At 39.0% G+C, this 13184-nt stretch overlaps 1 protein-coding gene across 1 annotated transcript; it reads right to left on the bottom strand.

Annotated features, from left to right (window-relative positions):
* Positions 1 to 8411: 8411 nt before the first annotated feature.
* Positions 8412 to 9972, bottom strand: LOC107226276. The gene is made up of 3 exons (XM_015667038.2): positions 9378 to 9972; positions 9035 to 9316; positions 8412 to 8854 (listed from the first exon to the last, which is right to left on the bottom strand). The coding sequence occupies exons 1-3, from the start codon at positions 9970 to 9972 to the stop codon at positions 8412 to 8414; spliced, it is 1320 nt and encodes a 439-aa protein (XP_015522524.1).
* Between the last annotated feature and the right edge of the window lie 3212 nt (positions 9973 to 13184).

Raw genomic sequence — 13184 nt, 5'->3', positions numbered from 1 at the left:
ACAAGGTCATTTGGAGGTAAGCATTGATTTTTCAACTGGGAATCTGTACTTCTTTTTCAAAAAAAAAAAAATAAAATAAACAGCTTTCTGAAACGGTAAATCGAGAAACAAAATTATTTTCAATAGATGCGCAAAAATTACACCCGTGAACTTTAGGTCATTTTTCAAGATGCTTCACAAGAGCTGCGTGACATCTTAAAAAGGTTTTTCGTTCGATGTCTCTTCAAGCATTTCTGATTCGTTCCTTCATAATCGTCTAGAGTAAGTAGTTCCTTTCATTCTGTAAACTTTTTCTTCAGGGTAGCCCGATAAATAAAAAAAAATTAGGACTTGTACGATCTGGTGACCTAGCAGGCTAATTTACTGGTTCGCTTCTGCCAATCCAACGATTGTTGTAACGATTGTTGGAAACTTTATGTCGTGGGAAAAAAACGGTTTTAAATAAAATTTTCCTTTCCTTTTTCTGTGGAATCCTAATCTGGTAAATAGGATACACGGTCCAAGTTAAAAATGCAATGTTAACCTCCAAATGACCATGCTAAACGTTCACTGAATGAAAAGTACGATCCTACCGTGAAACGCTTACTTTACACTAATTGTAAGAGAAATTTTTAGTTTCGGTTACCGCTCGGTACTTAATTATTTTCATTTTTTACCAAAACCGAAAAATATATCGTTCCAATTATTCGATAACTTTTGGCAGGATTTTTTGGTCATTACTGTCGTTCTGATTTGAACAACAACTAAATCGCCAAAACGTTAAAAACTTGAGAATTCTTATTTTTACTCTCATAATTCGAGTAAATCGTTTCCTTCACTTCCTCAATCATTATACCAAATAATGGAGTCTTCAACAATTATTAATAATATTGTATATTACACAATTTCCCCCGATGAATGACCTGATTTTGCCTATCTATTCGCCATACATCGCAACTTCAACCTTAGAACCAGTTTTGTTTCGTAAAACGAACTTGAAATTTCTTTGCTGATTATTTTGGCCCACAAGAATCGAGGCATTGACGCTTTCAAATATTTCGACCATTTCACTGTGAAATATAATGGTAAGTTTTTTTAACTAACAAAAATCCTTAATGTGATACTTTCAAAGCAGCCACTATTTCACGCTTGGCTGATATAATCGTGATCCAAATCAATTTACTTCTCCACCAAAGACTACGTCATCACGATCGCCTCGTTTCAAAAAACCTGCTTCACGATTTATCACTCGTAATACAATAATCAAATTATTCTGTTAACTTATAAAAAATTTCATTTAAATACCACCTCAAATACGTCGCCTTACACTTTTATTTTTCAACTTACCATCAAATATCAAATTCTAATATCGTATTTGACGAATCAGCAGAGTTTTAGGTGTTAAAAAACCGACGTCAATTACGAAATTGCCCCGACAAAATTTAGCTGATTATAGCCGTTGTTATGACACACTCTCTCTTCGCCAAATCAATGAAATGAAATCCAATAAAACGGTTGGGAATAATTATCATTTTGTAGGCAGGCAAGCCATACTCTCGATTGACATTTATCCGACCTTGATCAATTCACCTTTGCAGTCTTCGGGATCCAGTTTCATTTTGCAGCTGAAAATTTAAAAGCGCATTCTTCGTCTGGCAGCTCAAAGAACATTCTTCAAATCAAATGGATCATTCCAAAGTCTGGCAGTTCCGCCAACGCAACCGACGATCACGCATTTAAAACGCTTCACCAATTGCACTCTCTTTTAAAAATTTCTTTCTTCAAATAATACACGGTTAATAAAGGGTTTCACAATTATTACTAATTGATACGCGATCTTCGCAATGAAATTCACAAATTATCACGATATAACAGCATTAAATATGGATGATTTTCGTGCTTGTAACCTAAACTTGTGGACAGATTTATTGGGGAACCATATGAAGTTTAATTATATTGCGACCCTGGCTAGACGGAAATGTGTGAATTTTAATGGTTTATTAAATTTTAACATGCAGCACGGGATACGTAAGAGTAATAAAAAAACTGATTACACAACTCGAAATTCAGACTCGAGAGATTGTTTTAAAATAAGATTTGGATGCAATTCTTGACCGACCGATAATTTTTGTATGCAAAATAATAACATTCATAATAAGAATGCATAATTTTACAATAATTTTGAAATGTCCAAATATCACACGGATTGTAAAGGTTCCATGATATTTCAGTACGTCCCACTTAATTTTCATATTCTGCGATGCGTTTAACGCGCAAAATATATATTCCGTGTCTAATGGTATAAGAACGTGTGCGGTTATTGTACGACCTTTTCACACGCGTAAAGGTGGAGAGGTCTTTTTTCACTTTCTTATCCACGTGAAAAAGACATGAGGAAACAATTAAAAACTTTGAAATTGAAAAATGGATGAATTAACGATAATGGGCTGTAAATACAGTCGCTTATGCTCTTTCATCGCGAACTTTATGAAACACAATTAACACAAACACAGACGATCTTGTATCCTTGCGTTTGTTACTGTTTTTTAAAAGGTTGAAAAATTTCAAACATCCTTTCCGAAATCGCGGATTTTTTATATTTCAAAATATAAAATTTTCAAAGCGCTTGCGAAAAAACAACCGGCTGATACGATCTGACACCGTTAAGTTCGATCTTTAAATTTTTATTTTCCCAAGACTTTTGCGTCGTTAAAGAAATAAAATATAAAAATGGCGGATTCGAGCTATTCACCATTTATAAAAGTGGTAATAAAAATTTATTGTCGGTGATCTTTAACCTTCATTTATATCTCGGATGATGTTCTTCACACTTACAGCAGTGTCCAGAAATGGCAATCCTGCATTCCAAGCATGACGTCGATTACAGGTAATGATTTTACATTTTTTTACGAAACATAACTAAGCGGAACAATTTCAAGGGTACCTAAGTATTATTTATCATAGATAATTATAGTTCGTTGGATTCAAGTAACGTAAGAGAAATTTCATTTTCACTCGTTCACTGTTATATGATCGTGATACGAGGTTGACGTAACTAGAAACTACCGTGTTGTTACACAAGCTTCATAATCTGACCAGGTATTATCACCAAACTACATGCAAATTAAGTTGCATCTAAACGCGTTTAAATTTCGCGTATCGTAAAATTTTGGATTTTGAAAGAGCATGTTTTGCGCAACGACCAACTATTCCCACTGCAATGCATGCAAATTACGTACCATCGAGAGGCATTGAAAATTTTCATATTCAACAAGTTTCCATTCTGAAAGAGAATTTTTTTGCGCAAGGTTATCGATCGGTATTAATATTGACGAATAGTTGCAGAAACAAATTGACTTGCATCACGGAAAATTGTGCAAAAAATATTTGCTGCGTTTAGGTGAAGGGAGTTCGCACGGTGGAAAAAAAAATGTACAGTAACATTTTGTAACAAGGACAACTATTTTTATGGTAAAACGAAATGAAAGTACAGCTTTTAGATAATATTAGATTTTTGTGCTGTTAGTGATTTTCTTGTTCGATTGCAGCGACTCGAAAGAAGTTTATGGGCGAAGAAATATTTCAAATTCTGGTTTAGTAACCAGAGTCTTCGCAACTATTTTCATTTTTCACCATAACCAGAAAATCTACCACGTGTTACTATTTTTTTCCGATTACGGTCACTAGTGCAATATTTTTTTGCAACTGCTGCTATAATTCGATGTTAGCGTAACAATGAATCGATGTGTAATTGTACCAATTACACTGAGAGAAATTTTTAGTTTCGGTTACCGCTAACTCCTTGACTATTTTCTTTTTTTTTACCATAATCAAAAAATATAGTTCTAGGTACCTAAAATTTTTTATTGCGTTTTATCGAGGAAGAAACGACGTTTGAAGATAACCGCATGATTTGTCGTTTGATTACAATCATCAACGAGTTTACAAATTCCATTTTGAAATGCCTTTCCGCTTAACCGCCGTCGATGGATTTCCGTCGCTTTACAAATATCGGAGATTTGACAATTGGAAAAAAAATGACCCTTGACGATTACCAAAAGTGAAAAGTTTTTACAAATTTTAGAAAGTTGTTTTCATCGGTTTCGAAGCTTCCTCGTATTTATGAAATTCGTAATCTTTATAGAAGTCTTATTGTAAGTTTCACTATACATTTTTTTTCCACTCCTTGAGCTCAAAAAGTATTAAATTACCAAATACAACGGTGCGAGAATTTCGGTCAGGCGAAATTTCCTGAAGCGTAACGGACATCTAACCTTGGATAGAACAGAGACGAATGGATGACGTGTACGTGATACGGTAGGTCAGTTACAAACGAGGATGATTTTAGCTCGCGCACTGTTCTCGCGACAAAAAACAAACTTTCACTCTGTGATATTTGTCTCGAGCGAATGGGGCACGCACAGTCCGATACAAAAGTTAGGATGGGCAAAGAATACGTTTAAAATTATCCTTCCATGTTACTAGCGCCAATAATTGCGAACACTGATTGCATTTCCTCTAAATAAAAAAAAAAAGGTTAGGTATCGAGGTTGTGCAATTCGTCTAGATTGCCTCGTACGATGATGTGTATTTTTTTTTCTTCACGTAGCATCGCTAATGCCGACTAAAACCTCGCGGTTACAGATTTTTTGGAACATTGTTACTTTCGCGATAAAATGTATAATGCGAAAAAAAGTTTTTCTCACGTCATTTCCATAAGAAACTTCGATCACAATGCGGGCTACTATCTCAGACTTGCTGTAAGAATCTGAAAAAATTTGGCGACTCTTTTTAAATGATTTGAAATTGATTTCAGTGATGGGGCGGTAAAAATTCGTCAACACCCTAAACAAGGACCACCCTGATATACATATATATATATATATATACTTGCATGGAATTGAGAACAAGTGACCCGTTTTAATCCATCACGTTTTATCTTGCGCAAAATGAAACCGGGTGCTTTGTTAAATTGAAAAGCACGATGAAGTATATTTATTAACTAGCGTCAGAAATTATGGGTGAGATGACGTGGGCGTTCAGATGTGTTCTACCTGAGCTCTAGCCATCGTTTTGAACGCTAGTACTTAGCGCAAGTCTTTGAACATTCATCGTGCTTTCCGCGAAGCTCAGAATTAAGTATACATTATAAGTTGACGGAGGTTCGCTAAACGGAGTGAAACAGGGGCGTAATTTATTAACTCCGCCTCGCATGCTATTGTTTGTTTCGTTGGTAATATCAAAGCATTATGCGTGGATTTGATGCTTTTGCACTGCAGCATGTTTCGACAAAGTTAACAACGTTTTGTCGCAAAATCGCTATTGAAATGTATTTCTTCCACTGTGGCTGAGACTTGTTTCATAATGAGAGACTTTGGTTTCCATGGCTGAATCCTCGTACGATACGTAACTCATGAAACGCAGCATCGTCTTGATCCTTTGGTTGTAAGTTGTAAGACAGAACTGGTCGAACGAAAATCCTGGGATTTGCTTTAACGGCATGTTGTGTTTCATTTTCACTCACAAATTGTACGTATAAAATATTTTTGACTCAGACTTTTTTCAAAAACAGTGTCAATACTATATGCCCGAGTAAATCCTTTCAGCTACTGTCGAATTTGTGTATTCGAAAATTCGTTTTTCCGGTTATTTATTGGCGTTGACCAGTGTCGGGAATTTTTTAAACTGATTTATTATATTCTAATTACAAATTATGGGTATGTTTAATAAAAAGAGAAAGAAATTCTTTATACGTTCGTAATTTGCAATTGACAATGAGAAAAAAGGGACTAATTACAATTTGAATTTTGATCGTTACGTCTCAGCCGGTAATCGCGGCGGCGTCATTTCTGCGCGGCTAATTACCGACGCCTAATTACCATAACGGTATCTAACACGCTTTTACCATAGGTTCTTAGATCTATATCGATCTGCACAGTTACCATCATAGTATACAGCATTATTGCATTCGTAATTTTTACGCATCATATCATTCGATTATCAAGCAGGATCCAACTCCTAGATGTATAATTTTTTTAACTCAATTAAAACTTATCTATGTTATTAATAATTTCGATGTAATTAATGCCAAAAAGTAATTAGTGGTATCCAACACTGGTGCTGACTAATAAAAAAAAAAAAAAACCTTCGATAGCGAGAAAGAAAAGCAATTCGTTTATTTTGATCACATCGCATTCAAATAAATTTGGGCAGTGAATTTTGAGCTGAATCCGATGTGTACGATATCCATTTTTGCTTTTTATTTTATCAAACACGATGTATATTATTCTTGTCTTATTTTCGAGTTCCGTAGAATTTTCACTGCCGAATCTTATCCACTAACCTGTTACATTTGAGCACTTTGGTGGAAAATTGCGTATAATTCGGATGACTACCTCTTCGCCTGATTCCTGCACCGCGTCTTGAGTAGGTTACACCTTTTTTTTCGTGGCCAACAGCCCTGTAACCGTGTGGAAAAGATGCCTCGATGCGTGTTTTCTAAAAAGCATCGGGTTGCCGTGCACGAACTATACCCAGTGACCCAAAGTCAGGTAATTCCAACGAAATATCCCCGTAGGCAGGGTAAAATCGTTCCTCGAATATCGAGACTCGGAGAGACTCGAAATACGTACTTTTATAGAACGACGTACGTTATGAAAGGAAAGTCAATACGAGGTGTAGAAGCAATAGAAATTCTTGGCACTTTTATCTTTTTATTAAATATTTTTCCAAAAAACTCCGAGAGGAACCTAATATATTCAATGGTTATGCTTGACGGAATTGTTTTATACTACTTTTCTTTGCAGCGCGTGCTGTTAATAACGTATAACGCGATATTGCAAAAACGTCATTTCACAACACCAACAATAATAGAGATTGCAAGATATTATAAACACGATGCATTCGGGATGTGAAATTTTTTTTCTCGATGAGAAATCTTGTTTTCATTTTTTTTTTTTTTTTTTACAAACTATTTTAAATATTCTCGTAATGTCCTGATAATTACGTTCCAATATGAGCCAATTTATAAGAAAAATAAGAAACCTTTTGAGCGCTGAATAAGTTTGCTTAATAAATGAAACATTGAGACGCTAAGATGAAAAAAGATTACGGATATTTTTAATATTGAAACTCAAACTAAAGTTTGATAAAATCTTACTATAAAATTGTGATAAAAGTATAAATTTTCAAGCAACAAACTGCATCACAATGTCATACTCGTGTCATCTTCTAGGTCCAACATTGCAATATTCCATCGATACTTCAAACGGAACTCTCTGCTGGGCTCTCTTCGTTTTCCTGTGAATGCAAGGTAGACGGGTCGGTTAACACGTAAGAGTGTGTCTGCTTTTTAAAAATAACGAGCGTCAGTTCCCTTCGGGCAAGAGTTGAGTGAAAATATTCGCATAGATGTGTTCGAGATCAACGTGTCAACGAGTTAGGAAATCTCAGCAACGCACGGTTTGTATGCGTTCTCTGACACGTGTCACACTTCTGCAGAATGAAAATCCAAAGTCAACTGGGTGAAATTGATGCGGGTTCGAAGGATTTGGTGACCCAGCCACAAACTCATCGAAAGAAAGTTATTGTACTTATTAATCGATGAGTCGAATTGACGGCTTTTCGAAGGAAGTAAAAATTTTCGTCGAAAACTTTTACGAACCGTCGAGTGTTTCATATTACTAACTGACAGCTTGGTCTCGCAGTGTTTATCGACAAGCAATGGAAACTCTATAAACTTGGAAATTCAGGGTTGTTGTATAAAGTGAGTTTAACGAAAAATTAGTCGGTGGGAAATTGCCGGTAAAGTCAACGAGATTACATGAAGTTTGAACGGCAAGTGTAAGTTGAAAATTTACAACGTTTATATTTTAATATTAAACCCGCAAAGACTTTCCTCATCGCCATTACCCCGCAATTTGGAACATGAACTTATATCCATAAACTCCTGAAGGTAGGCGTCAACTTCAAGCATGCCTGCAGATTTGCTCTCAAATATCAAAGCGGAGAAAGAACGACTCGAACTAAACAGAGTGGGTGAGATCGGAAAATCATTTCTCTTCTTTTCAAGTAAAGAACTTGCCTCGTTCGTCGGTATATTCTTCACTCACTAAATTTGCGAACGGATTTACAAGTACTCGATAAAAGGAGCACTGTTTAATGCTTCGCTTCCGTGAACTTGAAGAATGAATTATGTACGATTTTTTCTCTCTCCTTGAGAAGCTTCAATCCATCAATTCTTCGATCGGACGTTATTTATATTTATCTAGCTGTGGTATTGCGCCGAGCTGTGAATACTGCTGATCAAAAACGATCGTGAATAAGAATTGTCATTCTCAAATGTAATCGGCAACGTCACGAGGCTTTAATTAATTGCAAATCTTAAACAGCGGCATTTTAACGAAGATTCCACTACTATGGTGTTCGGTATCTCAATGACACAAGACGAGGATGTATGAAGAAAATAACGCGACTACGGTGCTGTCGAGACTCGGAGCCTTTGACCTGGTAAGGACTTTGACAATCTTCGCCAGGACGCTTTTCACCTCCGTCTCGTTAGCGTCCTCATCATCAACTCCGTGGAGCGCCTTGTCGAAAGCTTGACTAAAGACGCAACTTTTTGCCTCCGGACTGTAAACATACCCGAGATTGCACATGCAATCATAGTAACCGGGTAAATTGATGCAGGTGTTCATATTCTCCTTTGAGCATTTGTCAGTCTCGGTGCTACACTCGTCGGTGTCGACACAGATGCCGAATCGCGAAGACCACTCATAGCCCACCTCCTGACACGCGCAGGTTACGTTCAACTGGTTCTTGATCAATGACTCAAAGTCCCGATTGTCTTCGCGTTGAAAAACGCATTTCCGGTTATCTGTAAATACGAGAAAGTCGAATAACCATCGTGAGAAAGTAATGAGACCTTTCTCTTCTCAAACATTTTTCCTCCAACATAACTCGACGTGCAATATATCTTAGGTGCAACGAACCCATTCAAAGGCAAATAGCGAACGTGTCCAAAAAGAATACTAAAGCACACATAGATGAGGAATACCTGAACCATTCCCATCGTAGCAAGGATTTTCCTGCGACTGGTAGCACTCCTCCATTTTCCAAATATGCTCCAGAGGGCAGCAGGGGTCGGGACAAAAACTGTACACAGCGCAGGCGAAGGGTTTCGTGTCGTCTGCTCTCGGGTCCTTGTTGCCGATGCCGTAGGAGTCAAGACAGTAGGCCATGTTGTCACAGGGTTCACCGAAGCGCGCCAACTCCGGGGTATCCAGCATAGTGTACCAGCACATGTAGTAGCTTGCAGTGGTCCTCCATTGGAAGCGTTCTACGATGTGGAATGAGAACCTGGCCATGCGATTGGGATCGTGTATGTCCATCCAACTCACCGATTGGTCCTTGGAACGGATCCGCGGTGAGGTTGTCCTTCTTCTTCGCGAGTTCGCAGTCCTCTTGGGTCGAGGTGATTTGATTCTTGTCCTTCTCCGGGTCCCAGGACTGCTCTCTCATGACCGTAACGGTGTCGTCCTGGCGCCTCAGCGGTGTCAGCTTGACAATTTCCTCGAGAAACTTCAGGCAGGACTTAAAACTGACTGCGCAATGCTTGTGGACTTCCCAGTGCAGCGACCGCAGCGGTGGTTTAGGAAACTCCTGATACAGTCTCCTCGGCACCTCAGAGACCGAGCCGTAGTAACGGTGGTCGAAATCTTTGAACTTGTGAGACCGGAGGAAGTAGGCCACGTCTCTGATCACTCGGTTGGCGTCCCAGCCCGCGTCCGAAGCTTCATCGTTGTCACCCTGAGTCGTTGGCTCCCCGGTATTTACGTCGGGGTTAATTACCTGCTCCGTGGCTTGCCCCTCCTCTAGGTCATCCTCGTCGTTATCTCTGTCATCGCTCTCCTCGACGATCCCCCAGAAACGTGCCGTCGCGACGCTAAAACATACGTACACTCCGAGGAAACAGGTCGCGTAGTGTTTCCGCATCTCTTGATATCGGTACTGACGGAGGTTAGAAAGTGCCGCGTGAGATCGTTTGACTCCTTGGAAACAATGGAAGCTCGTGACTCGTCGGTTGCTGCGTTAACAGAATTATCACGCATTCGTCTTTGAGGATACGATAGATCTGCCGATTTTTGTGACCTCATCACCAGTTTCAACGGCCATACACGAATGGTTCGCGAATACTAGTTTCCAAACAATCAAAGATTACAATCAGTGATATCTTCTGTCCGGGACTCGTGAGTAATTGAAAAGATTCAAAGTGGCCTGCACAAATGGCGTTGCGTCTACTCTACTGTGAGCTTTGTTCATTACCATTATTCATTTCATTTCAGAGTGTTCAGTTTTCCATTTCCAAATCAGCGGTGGTCCAAGTCCAAAAACCAAAACATTCACGTTCGATAAATGTGAGAAAAACAGGGGATCAAAATTGGCAACCGATCAGCTTAGGGTTGAAAAAGGACCTTATTCACTTGTTCTTGGAGCACTTGATACTTATGCTTCACCAAATCCACCAAATCGACGTGACAAGATCCTTGTATGCGTAACCATTCTCGACCACGGATTTCCTTTTGCAACCTCGCCGAATTCGCTATGTATAAGGACTGAATATATAAGACGACGAAAGAGAAATCACGACAGCTCTTTTCGCTAGTATATACGTATACAGTTAGACGCCACATGCGTGCTGCTGGGTGATTGTACGATTCAACGAAAGTGGAGCAGACAAATATTGTTGCCTGCATCTGTAGTTGCACAGCCTTAGAATATGGAAAATTGTGGTCCTCGTTACGTCATACTCGTATTGCAGCGAGGTTCGCTCCAGTGATTTTTCACTAAAGGTAAACCTCGTCAGCGTCTACAAGTTAGATTATTATTCCTTCGTTTCTCATTGAATTCAAATAAAGCTGCGGCTTATGTACCGTGCATTTGTAGATTGTAAACTCGGGTACGAATAGAGGTGGTTGGACCAAGCAGACTTAAGTTATCTTGAATAATAATGAGTTTTTGTAGGGAACGAAAGGGAGAGAAATTTTCTCGACCGTATTCAAATAACCGTTGTTTTCTTTTGGTTGAATAAAATACCGAGTGAACATGGTTACCGCAAATAAATAATATCGTCGCAACTCTGCATTGGAATCAAAATATGTTCGTTCGTGCAAGGTTTTTATTGCTGCCAAAAAAAATCAGATATCCGAGCTCGAATGTAAATAATCACTTCTACGGGTTTCATTCTAAAATCGAGTCACCATTTTTTATACCCACCGCTAAAAGTAAGGGTTCGAGATGGAAATTTCAGCATTGATGAGAATAAGATACCCTCGATTCTAGGGTAAATTTTCCAGATCGTGTAATCAACTATTTATTCATACAATTTTGTATACAGCTTGTGATAATCGTCGCTTATTAATCTTAAGTCATTCCGTTATTCGAAAGCATTTTTCTGAAGCTCGTTTTATCAGCATTACACAATTCACATCCCGTAATCGTCGATAAGCCGAGAAGACTGAGAATAATTGGACAGATTTTCCGGAATTACGATCTTCAGCTGAAATTATTCAACATGACACTCTCTTTAAGGATTCACTTCGTCAGCCTAATATAGATTTAAAGTTAATTGCATGGATACGAAATAAGAGTGTAATTAGAGTGCGAATTAATGCTTCGAAATAACATTGCCACGCCATGCAGAGGAATAATATTTCTCATCGTTGAGGGGAAGTGAGTTATCACTATTCTCAAGGTGAAAAATTCACAGTAAGTATCAAGTGTCAAGAGCTGTTCGGATGAAACGGGTACAATCAAAAGGCGAAGCGAAATGTAACCACCTTGCAAATCGACTGTTAAAAAAAATTTTAACGTCACACGAGAGGCTTTCCACCGCAGATCGATAAACGAGGTTCATTACTTTCCCATATCGTCATCGTACACGAGCAGAGCGAAGCTTTACTCGACTCAATTTTTATCGACAGATTAATAACTCCACTAATTAACTGTGGCTTTAGTGGTGAACGTTATCCGCCTGGAGTCTATCATTCAATCTTTTAATTATCCACGATGGAGGTTTTCGATTAATTTTCCTCAATCGCCCGCTCCGCAATTTATTATTATTATTTGCCAAAGTGTAACGGTTTATTCAATGCAACGCGGTGAGCTGAGCGAAGTGAGACACTGATCGCGTTTTCAAAATACGCTCATCGACTTCAGTTATTTAAAAATTAATATCTAGTGCGATTATTTCACAAGTATAACACTGAAGGGAAATCACGCATTCGTTCTAATTCCCCAAGCTTTCGATGAGGCTTGAATTCCCGGGATCAAAAGACAACGCGAAAAGGTCAGAGTGGGAAAAATCGAAAATAGAACAAAGGCCGCTCGTGGCAGAGCTGATGGGGTTGAAATAGTAACCGCCAGGAGCTTTTGCCGGAAATGAAATATGTAATTCAACAAAGTATAATAAAAGGGCCAGCGTCATTGCGTCTGACAAACGGGATGTTGAAAAGATAAAGAGAAGTCAAGTATTTACTCCTGCTTTGTAATTCGCCTACACACGCGTTTCATTTTCAATTCCAGGCACCCGTGAATGGGCCGATGGATGGACGACTAACGCGTGCGGGTTCAGCGGACGAACAGCGAGGGACTTTCCTCAAGTAAACCCCGCTGCAGAGGTATTTTCAGGTTAAAAGGCAAAGGGGTTCTACACATTCATTTATTCTCCCCGGCGTGTTTCGATCCCGCGACGCGAGGCCGACGCGGCCAAATGGAATCAAATATTTGACCGAATTCACGGTGAGAAAGGAGAACGCAACAATCGCACTGCTGACACGTTGAATGAAATTGTACAATGCATCAATTTCCGGCGTCTAGGTCTACGCTCTCGACTGCAAAATAGCTCCCTTCCTGCCGCGCGCAACAATGAATAGCCACCCTGGAAAATGGAAGCACGGAAACACCTGGTCGACCCACAGGAAAGCATCCAGTCCGGTAAAGCGGTGTGTGAAAAAAAATGAAAAGAAGTTGAAAAGGAAAGACACACTCTGCATCCATTGAAATATGTCGCTGTCTGGTGTATTCCATTGGTTTGATTGTTTCGAAAGAAAGCACGAATCTGGACCTGGCGCGGGTGTCAAAGCTCGGACTGACGTAATGAATGAACCAACGGAGTGGAGTCAGTGCCGGTTGGGTGAGACATCGGC

The sequence above is a fragment of the Neodiprion lecontei genome, chromosome 3, assembly GCF_021901455.1.
Source record: "Neodiprion lecontei isolate iyNeoLeco1 chromosome 3, iyNeoLeco1.1, whole genome shotgun sequence".
NCBI classification, from domain to species: domain Eukaryota; kingdom Metazoa; phylum Arthropoda; class Insecta; order Hymenoptera; family Diprionidae; genus Neodiprion; species Neodiprion lecontei.
This window is presented reverse-complemented; position numbering and strand designations above follow the sequence as displayed.

What these genes read in the sequence shown, in the direction of transcription:
- LOC107226276 (XM_015667038.2), bottom strand. Translation starts at nt 9,972, where the DNA reads ATGCGGAAACACTACGCGACCTGTTTCCTCGGAGTGTACGTATGTTTT. An exon ending in TCCGTTCCAAGGACCAATCG is followed by an intron (nt 9,317 to 9,377) that starts GTGAGTTGGATG and finishes TCCACATCGTAG; the next exon opens with AACGCTTCCAATGGAGGACC. An exon ending in CTACGATGGGAATGGTTCAG is followed by an intron (nt 8,855 to 9,034) that starts GTATTCCTCATC and finishes TCGTATTTACAG; the next exon opens with ATAACCGGAAATGCGTTTTT.